The sequence below is a fragment of the Typopeltis vanoorti genome, chromosome 6, assembly GCF_054136105.1.
Source record: "Typopeltis vanoorti isolate ZY-2024b chromosome 6, IOZ_Tvanoo_1.0, whole genome shotgun sequence".
Lineage (NCBI taxonomy): Eukaryota > Metazoa > Arthropoda > Arachnida > Uropygi > Thelyphonidae > Typopeltis > Typopeltis vanoorti.
This window is the reverse complement of record NC_143554.1, coordinates 103,796,438-103,823,585: the sequence shown is the minus strand read 5'-3', so window position 1 is coordinate 103,823,585 and position 27,148 is coordinate 103,796,438. Positions and strand designations below refer to the sequence as shown.

At 36.1% G+C, this 27,148-nt stretch overlaps 1 protein-coding gene across 1 annotated transcript in view; it reads left to right on the top strand.

The window, feature by feature from the left end:
* The window catches only part of btv (dynein cytoplasmic heavy chain beethoven), a 1,245,321-nt gene that overhangs the window by 1,051,092 nt on the left and 167,081 nt on the right, over positions 1 to 27,148 (top strand). The window contains exon 65 of the mRNA XM_090394552.1: positions 16,905 to 17,109. Coding sequence (XP_090250678.1) covers positions 16,905 to 17,109 — 205 coding nt within the window. The remainder of the gene's footprint in view (positions 1 to 16,904; positions 17,110 to 27,148) is intronic.

Here is a 27,148-nt window from a genome sequence, read left to right as displayed (position 1 = left end):
TCTCAAAGCAGTCTTCATTGCTTCGTCTTTATCGTGTGCTTATATGTTCAAAGCTGGATTATATATCTCAAATCTGTGGTTCTGCAGGGCAGAATACCCTGTAATATTTGGATCCCATCCATTATCAGAGTATACAGATAGCTACTAGTGTCTTTCACACATCACTCACTCAAAGTCTTTGCTCTGTCACTTAGAATGAAACAGTTCTTCACTCTGAAATATGCACTAAAAATAGCCTCTTCCAGAGCATCTTACATGGACTAGTATCTTTTCTCTGGGTTGAGAAGCTCAATATCAGACATGATTATGTCCCTTTGATATGCATATTAAATAAAATATGCAGGCTTTTGGCATGGATGTTGAAAACATTAACTGCACTGTACTATAGCATTGTTTTATGTTAGGTTTGCATCCCATCATTTGTTTACTAGCAGTTGTTTAATGCACATAGTTCAGCCCACTCTGATTTCTTGCCCATCTATATTGATAGTTCAAGATCTGAGACCTCTATTGGCTGCAGCTATGTTTCATGAGATTACTATATCCAACCAGATTCCACTTGACTGTTGCAGTAATTATAGAGCAGAGTTACATACCTTTCAGTTTTCCCTGAAAGAAAACAACTACCAGAAATGTGTAATTTATGCAGATTTGTTAAGTTCTTTACCAGCCATTTCCTCTCCTGTGTATAATGTACATCCAATGCTTTGTGAAATTTTACAGCTCTTGTACAAAATAATTGTAACTCCTATCAGTAACTGCTGCAAAGGATGTAGGTAAGGTATTAATGATCATTGTATCAGAATAATATAAATGTTATATTGCCTATATAGTTTATATAGGTAATATACTATATTTTTATAAAATCATCATGCTTGCTCACTAATAGTGAGTGAGCATGAGACATATGATGATTTAAGTAAGCTCCACTGTAGTGCAATTGGAAGAACGACGGTATGTTGTGCCCTTCGATTAGAAAAGGCCTAAATTCGATTCTCATCATGATGGGAGGAATCTTTATATAGACTTTTTCAGTTGAAGGTGAGTTAGCTCATACGAGGTAGCAGGGTTTTTTTCTTCCAGAAACTTGGGTTTTTCATGCCACATACAGACAAATCGGCCCCTTCAGAACACACGCAATTTACAGACAAAAAAATACTAGCAGTGGTGGTTGTGGGCGGTAGATGGCATTGATGTAGATGATTGGTAGTAGAGGTTCTGTGTAGTAGTGGAGACGGAGAGTTGTACATTTGGTGTCCTCCCACAAAGAGTCTTTGGACTCCTTGGAGTTGTCACGATTAATAATAATAATAATAAACACTTGATGATACTAAAGCAGGAGGACTTGACAATATATTACCATGTAGCTTGAACTAATGCTCTGGGAAATAATGGCACCTTTGGCATATCTGTTTAACAGGAGTTTTGAAAGAGGACAACTCCCAAAGGTGAAATGAGGGTAAAATTGCTGTACTTTGCAAAAAAGGGAGATAAGATTGAAACCACCAATTATTGACCAGTCTGTGTGCCTGGAGTTGTGGAGGTATTGGATAGGTTGGTTAGATCTAGAATACAGAATTGGGTTGATAATAGCAGTATTTTCTATAATGGTTAGTATAGGCCAGGGTTTCCTGAACTGTGTTCCTGAATTATCAAAATCAGTATGAGCCTGAAATGGTTTTAAATGCTATGACAAGTTCAAACATGTTTGAAAATCAGGTGCTCCTCACTTTGCTTGTGTGGATTGTGCTATTAAGGCTAGCGTGCACTGGCCTTGACTCAGCCGCCCGCAGTTGTCGAAACCTCCATACTTCACTTGTGCTCGGAGGTGTCGACAACAGATGTCCAAGGCCAAACCAGAAAAAAAACAGAACCATACCATCATACTGCCACCTCTGAATTTCATACTTGGGATTATGCACTCTGGTAAGAGACATTCACTGAGCATCTGCCACACCCGCATCCATCTGCTCAGTAGAAGATGTGGCATCATTCATTGCTCCATAAAATTGCTGTCCAAGCTTTCACGTCCCACTGTACATGCTCTTTGCACCACTGAAGACATACTGCATATTGATTCAGTTAATATGATTGCATATTGCAGTCCTACCCTGAAAACCCATGTTGTGAGGCTCAGTTCTGAATGTTTTTGTGCAGATTAGTCTAACAGATAAGCTTAGGTTTGACAGTTATTCGTGACTTAATTTTTAATGATATTAACAACACCAAACAATTTAATCAAAAGATCTTTTATTAGCTGCTTATATTTTGCTAAATTTCAAATCAGCATCATCAGTGCACAACACACTTGTACACTGAACAGAGAGTAAGTGAAACAATACAATTTTAATGGGCAAAAGATCTAGAGTCCTATTTTGGCACCCTCAAATGTTGTAAAAAAAAAAAAAAAAACATTACAGCTATGTGGGAGTAGGAAGTGACTCTTAGGATGACAGTCTCCCAAATTTTTGGCAAATTAATGGCACCATATTTGTTCAGGTTAGGAGAATTCTTCAAAGCCATTGCTGACTCAAAAAATAATCTTTCAGATCTGTAACGACTCCTAAATAGCACATTTGTTTTCTTCCATCTAATCTCCTGTATGAAGGAGTGTTCAAAGCGTGATCTGCCAGTCCTTCCTTGCCATAGTAATAGTAGTGAATATGTTTTTTATGTTCTTCCAGGCAGATGTTAACTGATCTTCCTGTTTGTTCATAGTAGGCCAAGTCACAGTCACAGGGAACTTCATACACTCCTGGGTGTGCTAAATTGGGTGAAGTTTATCCTTAGGCGAGCAGATCAGAGTTGCTAGTTTGACATGAGGTTTGAAAGTGGTGCAAAGGTCATGTTTCATCAGTACTTTGGCTATCTTTTCTGATGTACCTCTGATATAGGGAATAGATATGGTCATGCTGTATTCCTGTGTATTAGGGGAGGGAGGAGTAATGTGGCTGTGTAGTATTTTTATCTATTTTGTAGGAATTGTAGCTGTCAGCTAAGAACATATGGTGCAGATATTTGAGTTCTGTGGTCAGAGCTGTATCATTAGAACAAATGACTCTGGCTCTGTGTGTAAGTGTTTTTAAAATGCCATATTGTTGGACTGGATGATGATGATGTGATTGTTTATATATGTATCTTCCTAGGTGTGTTGACTTTCTGTAAAAGTGATCCATCTGAAAGGCAGATGACTAATGTGTCAAGAAATGGTAAACAGTTATTAGATTATTTTTCTACTGTGAAGTGAATTTTGGAGTGTTTACTGTTTTGGTAAGTGACGAACACATCCAAAGTATCTTGTCCATGAGGGGCCAAATGGCAAAGAAATCATCTACATAGCATAACCACATAACCACACTAGTGGCTTTAATGTAGCTGTGGTAGTTAATGGTACTGCTATGGGTTCTCCCCACCCCTCCCCTTATCTGCGGTTTCACTTATCTGCAGTTCAAAAAAAGCACGAGAAACAGTCGAGCACCATGCCTGTTGAAACATGCATACACACAGACTGAAAACTTGTCGAAACATGCTTGTTTTGCTTGATACATGAAGTGTTGAAGAACAAAGAAAAAATTCGTGCCAGTCTTTCCATTGCACCCAAATCTGCAAAAGTTACAGGTACGGTGCATGATAAGGTAGAGAAAGCTTTAAATTTGTGGGTGGAAGTCATGACAAGAAAAAGGATTCCTATTGGCGGTAACACGTTACAACAAAAAGCATTGATCCTATGTGAAGACATGCGGTCGCAAGATGAAACAGAAGAGGAAGAAAAGTCATTTACAGCAAGCAAGGGGCTAGTTGCATAGATTCAAAACTAGGTTTAATCTAAAAAACATAAAAATTATGGGAGAATCTGAATCAGCTGATGAGAAAGCTGCTGCATTGTTCCCAGCAGAATTTTAAAAAATTATTGCAGAGAAAGGTTATCTCCTAAGCAAGTTTTTAATTGTGATGAAACCAGCCTTGTTTGGAAGAAAATGCCCCAACAGACCTGCATCCATAAAACTGTGAAGTAAGCACCAGATTTTAAAGCATTTAAGCAGAGATTGATGCGTGTACTTTGTGGCAGTGCAGCTGGTCATATAATTAAACCTGGTCTTGTAAATAACACGGATGGAACCATTCTGTGTTATTTACAGAATGGTTCCATCGATGTTTTATTCCGGAGGTGAAAAAATACTTGGAGAGGGAAGGATTACCATTTAAAGTTTTATTGATAATACACAGTTCTCCAGGGCACCCTGAGTCACTAGTCACCGAAGATGGAAATGTTCAAGTGGTTTCTTTCCACCTAATACGACCTCATTTCTTCAGCCACTTGATCAAGGTATCATTAGATGCTTCGAAGTCTCATATGCTCGACAGGTTTTCGATATGATTCGTGCAATGGTTGAAGATTCTGCTGATGTTGTAGTCATGGAATGCTGGAAATCATTCACAATTGCAGATGCAATTGTATTCATCAAGGGAGCAATGGACGAATTGAAACCAGAAACAGTAACTGCATGCTGGAAGAATTTGTGGAGTGATGCCGTTCATAATTCCTAAGATGCCCCTGATATTAACTCACAGAAAACAACGATAATTAACACAGTACGGAAAATAGGTGGAGATGGATTTGACAATATGACAGAAGAAGAACTGAATGATGGACATCGTGAGGTGCTCACTAATGAGGAGTTGAAAGATCTTGCCAAATCTTCTACAGAAGAAGATGACGATGAGGATGAAAGTGAATATGAACCACCAGTGTGGACATTCAAAAAATTTTCCACGATATTTCGAACAGCTCAAACATTGAAGGAACAGATAATGGATTATGATTCAATGATGGAGCGTAGCATAAAAATTATTTGCACAATAACAAGCTTTGGAACCTTTGCAGAACTTGTTTACTGAATTGAAGACACAAAAACAGCAGCTTCTAATAACAATGTTTTTTGAAAAAGTCGATAAAGCTTCTACTATTGATGATCCTCAGCCATCCACATCATTTGCTCAGTAGGCAAGCAAGCAGCCGATTATCAAAGATTTGGAAGATGAATAAATATGTAGCTGAACACTACGAGGTGTTCTGATCTCAGTTGATTCCTCCTAATAATAATAAAAATGGTAAGATTTTATTAACAATTATATTTTCATTAGCATATTTTCTCATTTGTTACAAGTGTTCTCTGCCAACTTGGCAGCAAAACGACCCAGAGGAAGACCTAGATATAGGTGCATTGATACGGTACAAAGTGCTTTAGATGATAGAAATATAAGATCTGATAATGTTGGAGTGTTGACAAGTAACAGACTGATTTGGAGGAAAATTGTAGATAGGAAATTAATAATGATGTAATTTTTTTCATGTAGTACTATCATATCCTGTACACCCCTTGAGGGTACATGGCAGGAATTTGATTTGATGATGATGATGATGATGTTCTACATAATTATTATGTGGGTTAAATTTTATTTGTCTAAAGATGAAGTATTATTGAATGAGGCAATTGTTTTGGTTTGGTACTTCACCCGTACTACTCAGGGGGTGCTTTCTATCGGCACACATTCCATTGCTCCTCGTAGATTCTCAAGACATAAAAATTATTTCATGATAATTTTAAATAAAGATGTAATATTATTATCGAGGAGCAATGGAATGTGTGCCCAAATGCGATAGATAGCATCCCTGGATAGTACAGGTGAAGTGGTAGTCTAGAAATTACCTCATTTAATAAAAAATTTTAACTCTTTTTATTATTATTTATTTAGCCATACAATTTAGTGCGTACATTATATATTATCTACATAACACATTCACTAAAGAACCCTACAGTCCTAGCTCATGAGACTAAGTCAATTTACTAATAATATCCTGCTTCAATTTTGCTATATATGTACAAAAATCTGGGTCTCACTAGTGGTTCACTACTATCCGTGGTTTCAGGTTTCCACAGAAGACGATGGAACCAAACCTTGTGGATACGGGGGGGGGGGGGGGGCTACTGTACTTACCACAGCTACATACAAGCTACTAGTGAGGTTATGCTATGTAAGTGATGTGTTTGCCATTTGGCCCTATGAACAAGAACTTTGGATGTGTTTCTTGGAAGTTTTTTTCCACTTGGTTAGACTAAAGGATTAAACTAAATTTATTATTATTATTTGGATGTGTTTGTCACTTACCTAAACAGTAAACACCCCAAAATCCACTTCACGGTAGATAAAGAATCTAATGGACACATTATTCTCCTGCCTTTCAGATGGATCACTATCTTTTTCCATTTACAGAAAGCCAACACACACACAGGAAGATACCTACATATACAATCATATCACCATACAGTCCAGCAGTATGGCATTTTAAAAACACTTGCACACACAGAGCCAGAGCCATTTGTTTTAACGACACAGCTCTTACCACAGAACTCAAATATCTGCACCATACATTCTTAGCCAACGGCTACAATTCCTACTACAAACACTACTTATTACATGGTATTGATGCACCTTGCCTGGGGTGGCCATTGACTTTTTTTTTCTAAGCAGTGTATGTTCCAGAAAATTGGCAGCAGACATTCATATGCCTGTTTAATAAGAGTCTTAAAACAGCACAAGTTCCAATAGAGTGAAAAGTATGTAAAATTGTTCCACTATATAAAGGTGGTGATAAGGCTCTGGCTACAAGTTATAGGCCAGTCTATATATCTGGAATTGCGATTAAGGTACTGGAGAAATTGGTGAGAACTAGGATAGAAAAATTAGTTGATAACAGCAGTATCCTCTGTGGTTATCAACACTGGAAATAAATAAAGGTTCTCAGGAAATAAATAAACTTGATGTCAATAAGGTGATAGGATTTTATGACATATCACCACTCATCTGCAGAGAATGTTCCAGGGAATTGGCATGCCTGTTTAATAAGACTCTTGCAACAGCACAGATTCCAAGGGAGTGGAAGGAGGGTAAAATTATTCCACTGCATAAAGGTAGTGAAATGGCTGTGGCTTCAAATTATAGGCCAATCTGTATATCTAGAGTTATGGTGAAGATACTAGAGAGAGATTAGTGAGAAGGAGGATACAGAAATGGGTTGTAACAGCAGTATTCTCTGTGGTTATCAGCATGGGTTTGTTAAGGAGAGATCATGTTTCACTAACTTACTTACTTATGTACTTTAACAAGGTGACAAACATCTTGAATAAGGGAGATGCATATACAGTGGTATACTTTGATTTTGCAAAAGCATTTGATAGACTGTCAGGCGATATTCTGTTAAATAAACTGAAAGAAATGGGATTGGATAACAGACTAGGAAGGTGAATCTTGACTAGCTGTCAGAAAAGTATCAAAAAGTTGTATATGGGGAGGGGGTGCAGTGTCCTGAAGGAGGAGGGTCACTGGTGATGTGCCACAAGGGTCTATATTGGAGCCATTGTTGTTTAATTTGTATATTAATGATATTGCAATGGATTTAACTTGTGATATGCAGCTATTTGCAGATGATGCAAGATTGGGAGCAATGCATAGTCAAGCAGATGTTTGCTTGACTTACCTGCCCATTTATAGATTGTATAAATGGGCAGGTAAGTCGAACTGTCAGTTCAGTGTTGCAAAGTGTAAGGTTTTGAAATTTATTAAGCGATGATGGGATGGAAAGTAGGGATGCACGTGGTGGGAAAACTTTAAAAAAGTAGAGGAGATGAGAGATCCGGAAGTGGTGGTAGACAGAGAGTATTGCCATTATCCATCACATCGGATAATGGCAATGATGTGAAGGACCTTGACATGCAGAAATAAAGAGGTTTTCAGCTCCATTATATAAGGCAGGGTTTCCCAATTTGTGTTCAGCAGAACACTGGTGTTCTGTGATGTCAGTGACCAAGCCATGTATTTTTAAACATGGAAGTATTTGTGAATAATCGTTAATTTTCACACATCGAAATCTTTCAACATTCGGGAAAGGGAATGCCACTGTTTATGACCGGTCATAAAAATTGCCTGCAAGCTGATTACAACAATGGATGGTGTACCCTCTGTTCTCAAAACTGAACAAAATGACATCTGTGTAGCAAATGTCAGTGACCAATCAGCAAGGAAGTATAAACAAAATTTTTCCACTGAAATTAAAGATCAAGGTAGTATGTATCCGGTTCCCAAATCTAGTAATACTGAATACTTTCTTTGCAAGTTCGTATTATAGTGTGTAAGTGCTTGTTTTGAAACCAGAGTGCCGTGATTTTTTTAAATGAGGATATGTGTGAAAGGGTCCAGTGAAGATTCACAAAAAGTGGTCAGCAGTCTATGGAATATAATAAATTTAGTTTAATCCTTTATCCAAGTGTAAGCAAACAAAGTTTGCACAGTATCTTCAGGACTGAGGCAACTCGCAGTAAAGGTGGAACCAAGTTCTCAATACTCCTTGTCTCAGTATCTCCCATAATGCAAAGCACATTGTGGACATGTATAATGCTATGCATTAAGGGAGGGGCCACTACCTAGACCGGTTTTGACCTTTATTGAGGTCTCGTCGGTGGGTGCCAGACCCAGAAGTTATGATACTACAGCAGAAGTAATGGGGAGGTCATATTTACTTATACGAGTTGCCAAAAGGTGTACCACCCTTATTATTAAATTACTCTGGATTTCCCCTTGGTTAGACTATAATAAATTTAGTTTAATCCTTCATCCAAGTGTAAGCAAACAGAGTTTGCACCTGAAGTATCTTCAGGACTGAGGCAACTCGTAGTAAAGGCAGACCAAGCTGTCATCACTTCTTCTCTCAGTATCTTCAGGATTGAGGCAACTCGTAGTAAAGGTGGACCAAGCTGTCATCACTCCTTGTCTCAGTATCTCCCATAATGCAAAGCACATTGTGGACATGTATAATGCTATGCATTAAGGGAAGGGCCACTACCCAGACTGGTTTCGACCTTTATTGAGGTCTTGTCAGTAGGAGCCAGACACAGAAGTGGCGATTCTAAGGCAGAAGCAATTGAGAGATCATATTTACTTATACGAGTTGCCAAAAGGTGTACCACCTTATTTTTAAATTACTCTAGATTTAGAGAAAGATGTTGAAAGTTTATTTTCCACTTGGTTAAGGGCACGCCACTACCCAGACCGGTTTCGACCTTTATTGAGGTCTCGTCAGTGAGAGCCAGACCCAGAAGTGGTGATACTAAGGCAGAAGCAATCCTTAATGCATAGCATTATACATGTCTGCAAGAAGATGTGCTTTGCATTATGGAAGATACTGAAACAAGGAGTGATGAGAGCTTGGTACACCTTTACTACGAGTTGCCTCAGTCCTGAAGATACTTCAGGCGCAAACTTTATTTGCTTATACTTGGGTAAAGGATAACTAAATTTATTATAGTCTAAGCAAATAGAATATGAACTTCCAACATCTTTCTCTAAATTCAGAGTAATTTAATAATAAAGTGGTACACCTTTTGGAAACTCGTATAAGTAAATATGACCAATCCATTGCTTCTGCCTTGGTGTCACCTCACCACTTCTGGGTCTGGCTCCCACTAACAAGACCTCAATAAAGGTCGAAACCGGTCTGGGTAGTGGCCCTTCCCTTAATCCATAGCATTATACATGTCTGCAAGGAGATGTGCTTTGCATTATGGAAGATACTGAGACAAGGAGTGATATCAGCTTGGTCCATCTTTACTACGAGTTGCCTCAGTCCTGAAGATACTTTGTTTGCTTACACTTGGATAAAGGATTAAACTAAATTTATTATAGTCTAATCAAGTGGAAAATAAACTTCAAACAAGGTCTTTGGAATGTGAAGTATGAAGACAGATTGAAAAAATGTAAATTGCAGAGCCTCTTGATTGGGGGGGGGGGGTATCATTGAGACATATAAGTTAGACAGGGATTGTTATTATTATTATTATTATTATTATTACAGGTAGCTCCATGGAGTCAGTAGACTCATCGCAGGAGACCCAAACTATCAAAACAATATCTATCATATCTGTTCTTGAATTCATTTACAGACAAAGAACTCACAACTGAATTAGGCAATGCATTCCGCTCATTCGCCACCATCCAGGCAAAAAACCTCGTTCTCATACTCTTGTTAACCACACTTTTCCTTAATTTCCAGGGATGACCTCTTGTTCTTCCATCACTATCACACAGCTGAAACATTTCGCCTGCATCGATCTTATAAAAACCTTTTAGTAATTTAAATGTTTCTATCATATCCCCCTCTTCTCTGCCTATCAACCAACCTCTGCAATCCACAAGCTCTCAATCTATCAATGTAGGGAGCATTTTTTACATCACTCACCAACTTAGGCTTCCTCTGAACCCTTTCCACAACCTCCTCATCTCCAAGGAATCCAGGTGACCAGACCTGAGCACAGTAATCCACAGTAAAGGGGAATAATAACCTCTTTATCTCTGGATGTTAGTGTGTTCCTTAATAACCGAGTAATCCTATGTGCTATCTTGGACACCTTAGCAATGTGTCCCCTGAACTTCATCTCCCTATCTACCAACACCCCTAAGTCCCTAGCCTCATCAATCTCTTGGAGTACTATTCCATCAATGTAGTACACAGCTGGTAATCTTTTAACCCCGAAATGCATAACTTTACACTTTTCTACATTGAACTGATATCCATTATCTTTTGCCCATTTTACCAACTTATTTAAATCATCCTGCAAACTTTCAACATCAGCTTGATTTTTTATTGCGCTACACAACTTTGCATCATCAGCAAACAACGGAATATCTCCTTTTAAGCCATTTCCTATATCGTTTATGTACAAATTAAACAACAATGGCCCAAGCACAGAGCCCTGAGGCACACCACTGGTCATCTGCCTCATCCTATTATAATCTTATTATCCTCATCCTCATCCTGTCATCATTCTATTATAAAAAGCTAATAAATTGCTAAGGCAGGATCGACCTTTAACAAAATCGTGTTGGCCCCTATAGAGTATCATATTTTGATCCACCCATTCTTGAATTTTGTCTTTAACCAACTTTTCCATATTTTACCACCAAGACTCCCGAGATGGTGATTGGTCTGTAATTAACTGCCACAGTTTTAGAACCACCTTTATGGAACTATTTTGCCTTCCTTCCACTCCCTAGGGACCATACCAGAGTTCAAACTTAAGTTAAATAACCAAGTAAGAGGCATTGACAATTCCTTTGCACATTCACGCAACACTCGAGCTGATATTCCATCTATACCTACAGCAGTGTTTGCATGTAAATTTTGCAATATACTGAGTACCTATGATTTCTTAACTTCAATTCTCACTTTAGTTATTGCTACAGGTACAGAGATATTCTCACTTGGGTGATAGACATTTGAAAAGGGATCACTCAGTAACTCTACTATTACATCTGAATTGGTCACCTCGATACTATCAGCACCCACTAAGGTTATCCTCCCGAAGTCATTCCTTTTACTTGCCACATAACGGAAGAACTCTTTGGGATTACCCTTGATCTCCTTCACTAAGGTCTTCTCATAATCTGATTTAGCTTTTCTTACTATACTGGTAACCTTCCTAGCTTGAGCCTTGTACTGATCGCCTTTCTCCTTGTAAATTCTCCATAACATCTTCTTTTTTTGCAGATCAAGCTTGATACTATTACTCATCCATCTGATGCCTACCTCGTTTGTCTTCCTGACCATGAGGACACAATCTGATATTCAGTGGCAAATTCTCCATGCTTGCTATTTGCTCCAAGCTCATTAATTGAGAAAGAAGTACTATTTATTTGTTAATAAATGCATGCATTTATAAGCATTCCATTTAGGCTTTTATTTTTGTAGACAGAAGACGTCTTAAGCTTGCACGGCAATAATTGAGCTTTGCATTGTGTATTGAAGCCGATGCTTGCTCTTCTAGTCAAAGCTACCTTTGACTAGAAGAGCAAGCATCCCACAAACCGAAAAACCTGAAAGCTCCCACAACCACTTTGACTTACTCTTCAAGTCAAAGCGGTTGTAGGAGCTTTCAGTTCCTTGCAGCAGCGCTGTGATTTCACGTGCGCGCATATTTCACGTTGTCTCACTCTGTTGCTTAATCCACAGGCCATACGCAGTCAACTTAGCTCTAGCCAGTGAGCTTCAGCAGCCTTTACAAGTGTGTGTGTGTGTGTGTGTGTGTGTGTGTGTGTGTGTGTGTGTGTGTGTGTGTGTGTGTGTTGCTTGGGAAAATTAAGTTACAACCAACTTTTTATGACGATGTTATTGATCAGTTCATAAAGAAGAACCATAGGGTAGAATTTGTATTCAAGTAGCTAAATTGAAAAATATAGAATATCATTTGTAAAATAAATGTTGTATTTGTATGATTAAATGTACATAAATTTTTAAATACGGGTATCCCTTGCTTAATGCAGGATTTGATTAACATGCCAAAATTAATTGCGACAATCCCTTGATATATGCGGCAAGAGTTTTGATTAACACGCCTTTAACACTGAGGAGCTCGCAGCTGATCTGACAGATACATGCAAAATGTTTAATATAAATATTCTTACACAATTCAGTATATAGCTTGGAGGTCCTGAGTAGCTGTGCATTCATATGTTACGAGTGATATTCCGCGCTGCTTTTTGCTGTCAGTTTGGTTTAACTCATGTTATGTAAAGGTTTGTGATATTTGACAGTAAATTGTGTCCGAGAGATACCGCGACCTCCGATGTCAGTATAGTATGGTTTAGTTTTTTTTTTTTTTTTTTTTTTAATTCTTTGTTCAATAATTTCTAGATTGTAACTGAAAATAAATAAACCATCATGTATTACTGAAATAGAGAGCCAAAGGGTTATTTATTATACATGTCCTTTAGGAGATGTGCTTTACATTATGGAAAATACTAAGGAAAGTGATCTGGAGCTTACCACCTTTACTACGAGTTGCCCATAAGTTTGCTTATGCTTGCATTCGCCGAAACTTTTAGTTTCTATATATTCGGCACAAAACTCTTGTATGTAGTTTCTATATTCGGCTATGAAATAATCTTGGATTCAATATCCACTTAATTTGTACCATCATGTATTATATTTGCAGTGTTTTTTCTTTATGTTTTATTGCATGTTTGCCAAGGTCTGGAGAGTCATTTTGCTTGTTATTGTAGAATTTATGCCGATAAGAAAAAAAAACTAAAACTGTTCAAACGACTCTTGATAACTTCTTTTTGATAAAAAAAAAATTGCAGTAACTAATGTAGGTACAAGTATTTATTAAACATTTACTTTGCATTCATTTTTTATCATTCCTAAAAGAGTACCATATAAAACAAATTATTAATAACAGTAATCGATCATAGACAAATTATAATTTTTACCATTGATTATTAGATTTGATTAACGCGATTTTAATATACGCAGTAACATTAAGGGATTAATTAACCAAGGGACCTGTATATAGTTTTAAATGGTCAGTACAGGTAACCCTCGTATAATGTTGTACTTATACAACGCGGTTTCAGTATAACACGGTCTACAAATTATAGTGACCCTTGTTCAACGCAGTACTTATACAACACAGTTTTCACAAAAACACAGTCTAGAAATTGTAGTCACCCTTTATCTTTTCATATATTTTTAACCGTGCAACTTAAAAATCAAATTTTATCTTCATTAAATTTGTGTCTGCCCATATCGCGCAGGTAGTTATAAGTAGTGAATTTATATTAGGGGAAACACCCTTTAGCACACATGTACGTCAATTGTATACCATATAAAGTGTTTATTGTTGAAAATTGTCTTCGTGTTCTGCCAGGAAGGCGCATTAAAAATCATAAGTGTGTTATCTCAAGCTGAGCACTTTATTTTCTGGTGAGTTACATACATAATTAATATGTAATGCCTTTTTATGTAAAAAAATTATTTTTATAGTAATGGCCACAAATTGCATTGAAAGGGAAAAAATGAATATTGAAAAGAAAATTCGTCTTGAAGAAAATTTCTCTCGAAGAAAAAAAATTAATATCATGGATTGGTTGGAAAATGGAGAGAAACCAGTTGTTGTATGGACTTTGAATTTAAATGAATCAACAATTCAAACAATCAAACACAATGAACATAAAATCCTAGAAAATGTTCATTGCTGGGTCAACAGTGAGTGCAATGCGTGTATGCAATTTTCTAAGAGAAAAATGAAGAAATCTCTAATGATTTGGAAAGAAGATGCACTCAAAAGAAAATTCCTTTGGATGGAAATCTTATTAAACAAAAAACTCTCAAAGTTTATAAACATTTATAATGCAGACCAAGTGTTCAGTGCTGATAAATCTGGGTTATATTGGGGAAAAAAAAAAAAAGCCAAAACACACTTATATTTCGAAAAATGAAAGAGATCAGCTCCTGTATTCAAAGTTTCCAAAGACAGAATTACTCTACTGTTTTGTAATAATGCATGAGGTGATTACATGACAAAACTAATGTTTATTAACTGATCCTCAAATCCTCGTGCTATGAAATATTAAAATATGCACTCGTTTTTATTTTGTCTAAAACATTTATGCATTACATGCAATGAAGCTTGATTACAATTTGTAATTTTTATAATTTTATACTATGTATTTGTGTCAGAGTTTATATGTTTTCTTAACTTACATGAATTACCTGAATTAAATAAAAATATATTTTTCTTGAATATGTCATTGTTGTTTATATAATTTAAAAAAAAAAAACGATTTCGGAACATAACCCTACTTTTTGTATGTGTTCTGAGTCTCACATAATGAGATTTATATAACATGCCATTTCTGTGGAACCTAACATCCGCATTATACTAGGGTTACCTGTAATTCATTATTCCGATAATCAGATTTCAATCACACCTCTCACTCCCTGAATGATTACTAGAACAAGCGTGAATTTCAAGACCAGCATTCACCCCTGCTGATATTGCCTTCCTCAGATACCCTCTGATTTTATCCCATGCACTGCTAACATCTTTCCCCTGCAATATATTCTGCCATGGGACTGCTGCAAGCTCACTCCAAAGCTTTTATAATTAACCTGTAGTTCCGTATATACCCCTTCTTAAGAGAGAAATCCACAAATTTTGCAACCTCCCAAGTCAATACCACATGATCACTCTCACCAATTGGAGGTAACGAGGACACCTTACTTATGCATATATCCTCTGAACCAATGACCAGGTCCAACACTCACACCACGTGTCCCTTCAGCTATATGCTGTTTCGAGTAATTATTTCATAGAAGAGGTATGAATTCCATTTCCTTTTTGCCATGTGATATTCCCTCCTTCCAATTGATATCACCATAATTAAAATCCCTCGTAATAATCACTAACTCCCTGCACTCATTGCACTAATTTGCTGATGCATGAATTCAATATCATCCCCTATACCCCATGGGCTATAGCAGTAACCGACTATATATTTGCTTGCATTGGTCACTATTTCATGTTAGACTGCCTCAAAAGTACTATCATTCACATGTCTATCATCTTGATATACTACTTTCTTTGGCTGCAACTCATCAGCTATCATCAACAGTACTACTCCTCCTCCTCCTCCCCGTTCTATCTTCTCTATCCTCCCTGAAAATACTGTACCCATCACATTCAATTCCAGTGACCACATCTTCTGCTGACAGCCAAGTTTCACTAATGCCTACAACTTTTGGTGAGATTGCACTGACTAATGCCAAAAATTCTTCCCTCTTACTTAGAATGCTTCTTGCAATTGTATACAAAAATTGCAGATTCCCTTTAGTTCTTGTACAAGCTTTAGAACTGATATACATGTCACTAATTTCAGTAATCCCATGCTGATTTTTATCCCCTCTATTCTGCAATTTATTCCGGGAATAAGGATCAACAATTATATACAATCACTGCTTAAGTTTCTCCCTCTTACACTCAACCTTTTCAATTTTAGTTTACCTTCCCAATTACTTCAACTTGTTCAGATAACAGTAACTTCTTCAATCGCTTATGACATTCTATGTTCAGATGCAACCCATCTCTTGCATACAGCTCTCTTTTGCCTTCAAACACTCTCCAGACATCAACAAATTCCAGACCTCTTTTTTTTGCACATTCTTGCAATCATATCCTTCATTATCATTGCTTTTTATCAGGTTCACATGGAAGAAATGTTTCATATACTGGGAGGAGGTTTGTTAGAACAAGAGGCCATCCCTGGAAACTGTATAAGCAGGGTGTGTGTGTGCAGAGGAGTGAGGAGAAGATTCTTTGCAAGTAGAATGCATTGCCTGAGTGTGTTGTGAATGTAAACACATTTAATTAGTTTAAGGCACTATTGGATGAGCTTTATGTATGATAGTGTGTACTCCTACAAGTCTCTGACTTCATGGAGGTCAGATGTTAATGATAATAATTATAATAATAATATTCTTTCCAAAATCTTCCCATGATTTAGTTTAGCTTCTTTTATATATAATTTAACTTTTCTACATTTTTTGTATGTTCTTCAAAAGCACATGTTAACTTTTTACCAATGAACATTTTTATATAATTTCTTATTTTCATGGGCTCTTTAATTTCCTAGTTCCAACATATAGAACATTTTAAAATGGAAACAGTTCTTTTAATGTGAAAATAAATGTGAATGCCCTGGTATGAATGTAAATCTAACAACCTTTCTGTTTACATAGGTCTCAAAATATATCATTTCTTTCATCTGTAAAACCAAGTTTCATTGGTCAATCTATAACTGTGAATGACAACATTTGATGGTTATAACTGCACTGTGCAAAAAGAGAGAGAGAGAGAGGGAAAGAAAAAGAAAAGAGATAATTGATAAAAATAATTATGTATCTCTGAACTAGTTGCATCATTTTTTTGTAAAATTTAGTTTCTTTATAAGTTATGCTAATTAATTAATATCTCTTCTAAAAAGTTTAATATATGTTCTTTAATTTATTATAGAGCACATTTCCTCAAATGTATTCAGATCTCAACTTAGAAAATATGGATATTTGGCACAATTTTGCTACTAGCAATCACTGTGAACAAGAAATTCCTAAATCAGTGATTTCTGCTCTTAGTCTATTTCAGCAAGTATTGCTAATTCAAGCTCTCCGTCCAGATAGACTTCAAAGTGCCATGATTCATTTTATTTGCCAAGTATTAGGTAAGGCAAAGTTTAGTAGTTATAATAATTTATAAAATAAATGTCTTTTGTTACAGACATTCATAATATGTTCTGAATTGGCATCATACTACATGTAACATATGGAAGAAGAGATAAAATTTTTTCTGAGTTTCAGAGATAGAATCCATTATTTTTTCTGGTTGTTGAAGCAGTTAAATGTAGTAAATGACACCCAATATCAGTCATATCAAAGAAAATACTAAAATTTAATAAAATATAAATACATGAATTGCATTTATATGAAATTTACAGTAAAAAAAGTTTATATATACTTAACGTAAAGTTTATGCATAATAAATAAATTCCTTTCTTTCTTTCTCTCTCTCTCTCTCTTGCATACACGTATACTTATACATACAAAATTAAATAATCGGTGACAATAAATTCAGCTAATTCTTCCTTAATTTGCTTAAAGATTAGTATTAATCAGTGCACTGTATAAAGATTAGTCAAGAGCACAATTTGCATTTCATTCTTTTGTTCTCTCACTCTAGAAAATGTTATTACTAAAACAAAGAGCCAAAAGGTTTGGTGATGCAAAATTATATAAGCAAAGTGGATATTACATCCAGCATTATTTCAAAGCCGAATAATAGTTTCTACATTATTTCATGTAGAAACTATGAAAGTTTCGTATATAGATGCTTGGGGGCAGATGTCTTTTAAGTAGTCCATGCTAAATCAACTTGCGAATGGGGAGTGTATTCGTAAGCTCTCTGGTCAACTTACTTTATGAAACTTCCATTGTTTCTACATTTGGCTTTGAAATAATACTGGATTTAATAAATTGAGTGATTGGGATGCGAGTTTGATGTTGCAAAAACGTAAGGTTTTAAAATTTGGAAAACAAAAATGGGATGCAGAATTTATGCTTGGTGAGGATATATTGTCGGAGATGGAGGAAATAAGAAATCTGGGGGTGATGGTGGATAAGGATCTGAAATTTAGGGGACACATTGCCAAAATTGTGAAGACAACACGAAGGCTTCTGGGAATGATGCGGAGGACACTGACTTGTAGAAGTAGGGAGATTCTTGTTCCATTGTATAAGGCTTTGATTAGGCCACATATGGACTATTATGCCCAGATTTGGTCACCTGATTTTCAGAAGGAGGAAGAAATGTTGGAAAGGGGTCCAGAGGCAACTGACTAAGGTAGTTTCTAACCTCTAGAATGTCGAGTATGAGGAAAGATTGAGAAGACTCAGCTTGCAGAGTCTGGTGACAGGAGGAAGAGGGGAGATATGATAGAGACCTACAACTTAGTAAGGGGTTTGTTATAGAATCAGTGCTGGAGAAGTTCTACAGAAAATAGTGGAGATCAGGGGGAGAACCAGAAGTCATCCCTGGAAACTGTATTAAGAGGGTGTGAGTAGGGAAGTGAGAAGCAGGTTTTTTTCATGCAGAGTTGTGAATGATTGGAATGCCTCACCTGAGAGTGTGGTGTCTGCAGAGAATTTGAGTGTGTTTAAAGCACAGTATGATGAGCTGTGTGTATGATACAAGGACCTCCCAGATAGTCTTTGACTCCATGAGGAATTGGGTAATTATAATAATAATAATATCCATTTTTGCTTATATTATGTCATGATTATTTTTATTCATCGAACTCTGCTTTAAATTCATTCAACATATCTACATTCATCACAGGTTTAAACTCATTCAACATACTTTCATTCATCACACCAGCAGGCAGTATTTTCGACTCACCAGCCATTCTCCATGCACAGAACTTAGCTCCTTACTCCTTTTCTATTGTCCTCATGTCTTATACAGTTTCTGGGAATGGTCTATTGTCTTATTCCTCTCACATTCTATGAAAAATGTTTCCCATATTAACCCAGTAATGACTTTTTAGCAACTCAAACATCACAATGCCATCCTTCCTCATGGACTCTGCAAATTGCATTCTCTCAATCTGCATTCATATCCCAGATTCCAAAGACTGGTTATCACCTTAATCAATCTTCTCTGAACCCTTTCTAATGTATAGTATAAGACGCTGATCAGGCCTCATATAGATTATTGTGCACAGATTTGATCACCATGTGATGAGGTGGTGGTAGTGGTGATGATGATATGTTAAAACCATATAGTGATGATAGAACCATACCCTCTTTATTTCTGCACATCAAGCTCCTCTGCATTATTGCCATAATGCAATGTGATGATCTTACAACTTGTGTAGTTCCCCCCCCTCCCCCAAACATCAGATCCTTGTCCACTACTACCCCCAGATCTTTTCTTGTCTTCTCATCTTCCTTCATAACTTCCCCACTTTGTTGGGAAATGGAGTCAGAATTGTAATCTTGGCTTCACATCCCATCATTGCCTATCAAATTTTAGAACTTTACACTTTGAAACATTGAACTGATAGTTTCATAAAACTTCATCAAAAAGTAATATAGATTACAGTAAAAACCATAACACTCCCATACATTAAAGAGTTATCAGAACAAATTAAAAGAATCTTACATCATTATAATCTTAATGCCACTTTTAAACCACCTTTAAAATTAAAAAACATATTCAACACCTCTAAGGATCCTTTTCCCCCCATTGACACACCCTGGAGTTTATTGCATCTATTGCACCTGTAACTTACCTTATATTGAGGAAACTGGACATACAATCCCTATCCATAAAAAAAAACACAAATGACATATTAAATATAATAATTTTGGTGAAGCAGGCCTCTCAGATCCCTCTCTTGACACCCTACATTGAATTGATTGGAAAAGTACTTGTTCTTTGCATCATACAAAAACTTGGTATGAACGGAAATTTAAAGAAGCCTGTGAAATTGTTATTAACCACCCTAATCTTAATAATAATGGGGGCTTAAAAATCCCAAGAATTTGGATTGCACACATTCAGCCCACTTAGTTTTCAGCAAACCATGACTTTAGGACTCGAAGCAATTTTTCATTTTTTATTGGCCACTATCCATACTAGTTGCAATTTATATATATACTTATATAAATAATTTTATTTTCTGTTTATTTATCTATCTTATTTTCTGTATAAAAAACATGTTATTCTCCAGTTTAATTTAACTTTGTAACATAATAGAATAATAATAATAATAGGACTCTAGCTTTGACGTAGTGAGGGTTTTTTTTTTTAGCACCAGAGGTCAGGCAAATAGTTTTAATGGTTGATCAATAACTTTAGCATGCCATGTAGATTGTAGTGCAGCTTGTTTCTTTGTATATATGCATATACTCCAGAAGATGACCATAATGTGAAGGTCGAAACGTCGCGTGTATATTTTGGTTTATATTAAACTAATGTTTTACTCTAACATGGTAGTTGTATCCATGAGTTTCATAATGTATGTGAACTGAAAGTCTCATTTAGGTGCCCACTCATACAGTCTATTCAGGTTCTGTAAGGCCACATCTTCTTGATTCTTCATTGTTCTCCCCAATTTTGCATAATCTGCAAACAGTTGCAGGTTTGCCTCCAGTTGCAATTAAGACTGCAACAATATCATTAATATATAAGTTAAACCATGATGATCCCAATACCGACTCCTGTGGCTGCTGCTAGTGACTTTCCTCTTTTGGAATATGGCAACCCCCATAGGTCGTTCCTTAGTTACATCATTCAGTCTTCAGACATACAAAAAGGAATGCTGTTCCTGAGAAGTTTTGTGTGTAAGTAATGGAGGGGATTAACTGGTGTTGAGCAAGCAATAGGTATATATGGAATTATTTAAACTTGATGTCAATAAGACAGTAGGACTAGATAACATATCATCATTTAACATCATCAGTTATTTGTGTATATCTCATGGCATATTATGACAGTGATGATGAGGGCCTTCACATGGTCTTTTGTGTGATGATGCCTGGATTAGGCTGTATAATTATTATTGTGCCCAGACTTAGTCACCTCGTTTTCATGGGAAGTTGTTAACTCAAAGTGATGAGTTTGCAAAATAAATTTATGACTTGAATTTGAGAGTGGCTGACTGACAGGTATCAAAAAAGTTATGTACTGTAGTGCTCAGTTAGAGAAGAAAGGTGATATGACCAGAAGTGTACCATATGGTTCTGTATCTGGCCATTGGTGTTTATCATATACACTCATCCCTCGACTTATGTCCGTTCAATTTACATCCTTTCGAAGATACATCCTGATCCATAAGGGAATAAATAACATTTTCAGCTATACTTTTGAACAAGACACAAGTGAGCGCAAGGTAAAGCGCTTTCAGTGGTAACCTCCCTAGGCAGTCAGCACGTGACTTCAACAGTTCCTCTGTTGATTTTGTGTTTGAGAAGTGGGTTATTTGTGTATTTATCGTTAAATATTTCATGATGTTTTGTGCAACATGGCCCTACATGCACAATCAAAAAACCTAGTGAAGAATCACAAAAAAAGAAGCGAGTAATTGATCTTGAAACGAAGTTGCAAGTTATAAAGCAACATAAAGCTGGTAAGCCTATCAGTGTGATCGCACCTGACTTTGGATGGTCTCATTCTACAGTGACGACCATTTTGAAAAAATAAGGATAGGGTCGTAGAGGCTGTGAAAGGATTTGCTTCCATTAAATCGATGATAGTGACAAAGCAATGACAAGATCCTATTGGTGTATGGAAAAGCTACTTGCATCATGTTAGAGGACCTGAATCAAAAGCGCATACCCCTTTAGCACTGTCACCATAACCACTAAGGCACTAAGTTTCTTCAACATGATGAAGGAGAAAGCAGAACCCAATTATTAATACAAATTCAACACTTTTCCGGTTGGTTCATGAGATTCAAGCAGCACTTTGTGCTGCATAATGTGAAAATGTATGGGAATCTGCAAGTGTTGAGAAGGCTGCCAAGAAGTTTGTGGAAAAATTAAATAAAACTATTACAGAGGAAAATTATTTGCCACAGCAAATATTTAATATGGATGAGGAAGATTTGGGTGATTATTCTCCTGTTTTATAGTGGCAGTAACACACAGTACAGGTTTATAATAAGGTTTAAAAATTAAAATGACGGTATATTTATTATGGTTAAGTCCCTAACCGCTATAACTCTGTTGGTTTAATGTATCGACTTAGATTCGACTCTACTTACATATTGCTGGATGGAATGGAACCCAGGCGTAAGTCGAGGGATGACTGTATATTAATGATGTTGAAGAGATTCTTGTTAGCTAGAGTGATAAGGATTTTCTGCAATGAAGAGATTACTCTGTACTACTCATAACGATGATAAAAATCCCATATACACTGTAAAAAGTGTTTTATAAATTATAATTACTTACACAGATATTTGAGTTTAACTTTCCAACTGGCCGTTTTGTATATATATATATATATGTCCAGCAAAATCTGGATATGGTGCATGCTGTCTGTTGAAAAACATGGATAAGTGAAATATGGCAGTCATGTCCATTAGAAGGTGGGATAATCCTTCATGCTGAAGATAACACTTAACAAGAAATGCAGTTCCTTGTTCTATGATGGGTAACTTGACTTTTAGGTTATATTGGATATACTAAAAATATAGAATTTTTTTTTTCCTCCTTTTATTGTACAATTTTTAATGCCAGGACAAAATAAGAGATCCTTGCATACGTTCTTCACTTAAATATTGCATTACCTTGGAAAACCAATGTCATGTACATGTAGGTTTCTGTGGTTAAATAGGAAGTTTTCGGTATTGAGACCACATTATAATATAAGGAGTTTATTAAAAATAAACAATTAAAACCTGACTAGTTTCGTATGTTATGACTTACCTCATCAGGGGTAATGGTACATAAAAGTGTTACACAACAAAAGCCTATTAATGATTTATTACATATATTAGATGTTTTTTATAACTTCACAACTGTTAAATAATTGAGAAACCAGAATACAAATGATATATTCTTTACTGTATGCATATTGGAACATTGCTAGTTGTTGTCACCTTCTGTGGTTCATGCATTCTATATCCTAGGTCCATGGCAGTTAAATTTTTGATGAAAGCAGACCACACTTAATGTAAAATCAAACCTTGATTTTTATTGCACTGTGTAGGGATCCTAAGCATTTGTGTAGCTTCCTTTAAATTTTCTTATGAAACAGTTATCAACATGTAATATTTTTGTTTGTTGCCAGAGTACTTGATGACCAGTAGTGGTTGTGTGGATTTGTTTTTTCATGGGGTGATTGTCAATGGAGGTTTTGTTGGATGTAGGAATCTTGATATTTTTTGTAAAGGTAAAAAAGCCACTTTTATGTATGTTGTAAAAGTGGAGCAGTGCAGCCACTTTGTCTGTGACATTTTTGATTTAAGGCAGCATGATTGCATTCTTGAAATCTTGTTTAAGTAAGGGAGTTGTAGGAGATGTATTAAGAATTTTTTCTGATCATCTTGAGTTCAGAACCATTAAGTGTGCGGTTCTGTTTCAATTAGTGCAGTTCTTCATTCCTTTTAATTGGTGTGCTTGATAAATTGTATGCCCTGTCTTGTGAAGTTTTAATTATGCCCATCTTTTGCAATGGATGGTGGCGTGAAGTTGCATTTAAAAATCTTCCCATTATGGTAGGTTTTTCTGCATACCGAGAAGGATAATCTTTTTTCCTCTTTATTTACTTCGACAAGGATATCAAGGAAAGGTAATTTTTTGTGCTGTTCTAGTTCAATAGTAAATTTTATGTTGGAATGAAAGTTGTTCAGGTAATCTTCGAAAGCAACCAACTCATCCACTGTTCCCGATGAAAATATTGATATAACATAACCGAACTTTTGATTTTTTCTGATAGGTTTTTAATGCATTAGCTTCAAAATTTTCCATAAACAGGTTGGTTAGGGCTGGAGAAAGGGGGAGGGAACCCATGGCAAGTCCTTTTTTTTTGTTCCCACTATCTGTCTTGGAATATAAAAAAAGTTATATAAATCAAGTGGATATTAAATCCAGCATTATTTCAAAGCTGAATGTAGAAACAAGTTTTGTAAAAAAAAAGTTGACCACAGAGCTTAAGGAATATGCCCACTGGCATTCATGAGTTGCCCTAGCATGGACCACATAGAAGACATCAGTGCTAACCCAAGTGTCCATATATTTGCCTTTTATTGTTCCATTCTGATAAGGTTTCACTAGCCTGATAGCTATTTTGAACTCCTCAGAGACCAGGCAAAAACCTTGAGAGAGCAAAAACTCTCAGTACTAAGGAACTTGAAGTGTCGGAGAGGCATATTTTTCATAAGTGAACTCTTGGTCAGTGCGTAAAGTATTTACCAAAATAAAGTGAATTCTTATTAGTTCTTACCAGTGAAACCTTATTAAAATGGGCCAATAAAAGGTGAATATATGGATATTTGGGCAAGCGCTCATGTCTTCTATGTATTCTACACTAGGGCAACTCATGAATGCCAGCAAGCATATTCCCGTAAACTCTCTGGTCAACTTTTTTTATGAAACTTTCATAGTTTCTACATTTGGTCTTGAAATAATGCTGGATTTAATATCCACTTGATTTATATAATTTTGCATTGCTGAACTGAATCCTTTTGGCTCTTTATTTTAGTAAATATAAAAAAGTGTTTGAATAGTCTTACAGTGTCCGGTGGGAAAAGATTTACAAGTAGATTCACTGTGTAATTTTTGAGTTCATTGGTGAAGAGACTGACTATATCAAAACTTACTAAGATGTCTGAAGGTTCTATATTTATATCTTTTACCTTTTCAATGAAATGCAAACTATTTTTGACAAATTATTCTGTTTTTCCTATGTGTGATGTTATCATGTTTGACAGATATTCTGTTAAGGTTGAGGTTGGATAATCTCTCCCATCTACAATTAGCTGTAACAGAATATCTTTTTTGTGAATTTTTGGCGTGCCAGAAATTCTTGGGTCCACTGGTTGTTTTGATCATAAAGATTTTTTTCATTCTTCTGGCCAGCTAGGTAACTTTTTGATGAAATCATTGGCAAGCCAGTGTCATTTTTATTTTCTTTTGTGCTAATTATGTCTAATCGCTTAGTTGACAGTTCATCTTATTTGTTCTCAAAGAACTTAATTCAAGATAATTATTTCAAATATTTTGAAAAAAAAAAAAAAACTGGCAGCTGATTATGTTATTTTTATTTTTTGTTCAAAATCATATTTTATAGAATACATCTCAGATTGCCTGAAGGATGCACTTTGATGACTTTGCCTTAAAGATAATAATATCATCATCATCATCATCATCATCAAATTCCTGCCATGTACCCTCAAGGGGTGTACAGGATATGACAGTACTACATGAAAAAATTACATCATTACTAACTTCCTATCTACAATTTTCCTCCAAATCAGTTTGTTACTTGTCAAGACTCCAACATTATCAGATCTTATATTTCTATCGTCTAAGGCACTTTGTACCGTATCAATCCACCTATATCTTGGTCTTCCTCCGGGTCGTTTTCCTGCCAACCTGGCAGAGAACACTTGTTTTGCTAATCTTTCCTCTCCCATTCTATTTAAGTGACCATACCATCTGAGATTAGCTCTGCTAACGCATTCCTGGATGCTGACAATGTCAAGTTCTTTCCTAATATCCTCATTTTTAATATGATATTGCCATTGATGCCATCTGTTCACGCCTCTAATCTTTCTCAGGACTCTCATATCTGCGGACTCTAGTCTTTGGTCAAGTGTTTTACTTCTGACCCAGCTCTCAGATCCATAAGTTAAAATTGGTTTGAACACTGTCTTGTATACAGCTAATTTAGTGTTCCCACTAATTTCTCTCTTATTCCATATGAATTTATTCAATTGACTTCCCACCATACCAGCTTTGCTGATTCTGTTGTCTATTTCTATATTTAATTTACCATCTTCAGTAAAAATCGTGCCTAAATAGCTGAAATGTTTTACTTGTTCCACGGGTTCTCCATTCACAACACAGTTGACATTTTCAATGATTCTGCCTATTTTCATTGTCTTTGTCTTTTTATTGCTGACCTTCATACCATAACTATTACAACAGCTATTCAATTTAGTCAGAGAATCTTGCAGACTGGTAGCGGATTTATTTAGAAGTATAACATCATCCGCATAAAGCAAAGAGCTGACATTAACATCTCCAATTTTGATATCAGGTTTAATATCACATTTCTTCATAATGTGATCCATATAGATAATGAATAACAGAGGGGATAATGTACATCCTTGTCTCACACCAGATTTAACATTAAACCATCTTCCTGTACTTCCTTCAATTCTAACTGCTGACTCACAACTCAAATAAAGACTAAGTATTGCTTGATATAATGCCCCATTGACACCATATAACTGCAGCGTATTGAATAGCTTCTCTCTTGGCACCTTGTCATATGCCTTTTCCAAATCGACAAAACTTAAATACAGATCTTTGTTATATTCCCATGCTTTCTCGACTATTTGTCGTAAAGTGAAGATCTGATCCTGACAGCCTCTATTTGGCCTGAATCCAGCTTGTTCTTCACCAAGCTTTTCTTCCACAATTCTTCTCAACCGTTTCTCAAGTATACTTGCATAGATCTTGCCAGGAACACTCAGTAGGGAAATACCTCTGTAATTCTCACATTCAGTTTTATTTCCCTTTTTATATATGGGTACTATGAGAGCTCTACTCCAATCATCGGGAATTCGTCCCTCTCTCCAGGCTTTCTGAACTATGCAGTGCAGCCACTGTAAGACTCTTATACCACCATACTTCAGCATTTCTGGTCGAATATCATCTACTTTTGCTGCCTTTCCACATTTCAAGCCTTTGATGGCTTTTTCTACTTCAAGTATGGATATGTATTCCTGACTGCATGCCTGGTCAGTGTTTTTTATCACTGTGCTGTCATCACTGCTTGTTTCATTCAGCAGTTTTTCAAAGTAATTACTCCATACTTCAAGGATATCTTTTTCTCCTGTTTTCATTTCACCTTTATCATCTCTAATTCCTTTTACAGCACTCTTTCCTCCATTCCTAAGCTTCTTCAACAACCTCCAGAATATTTTGCCACCTTCTTGATATTTATTTTCTATATTCTTGCCAAAGTCC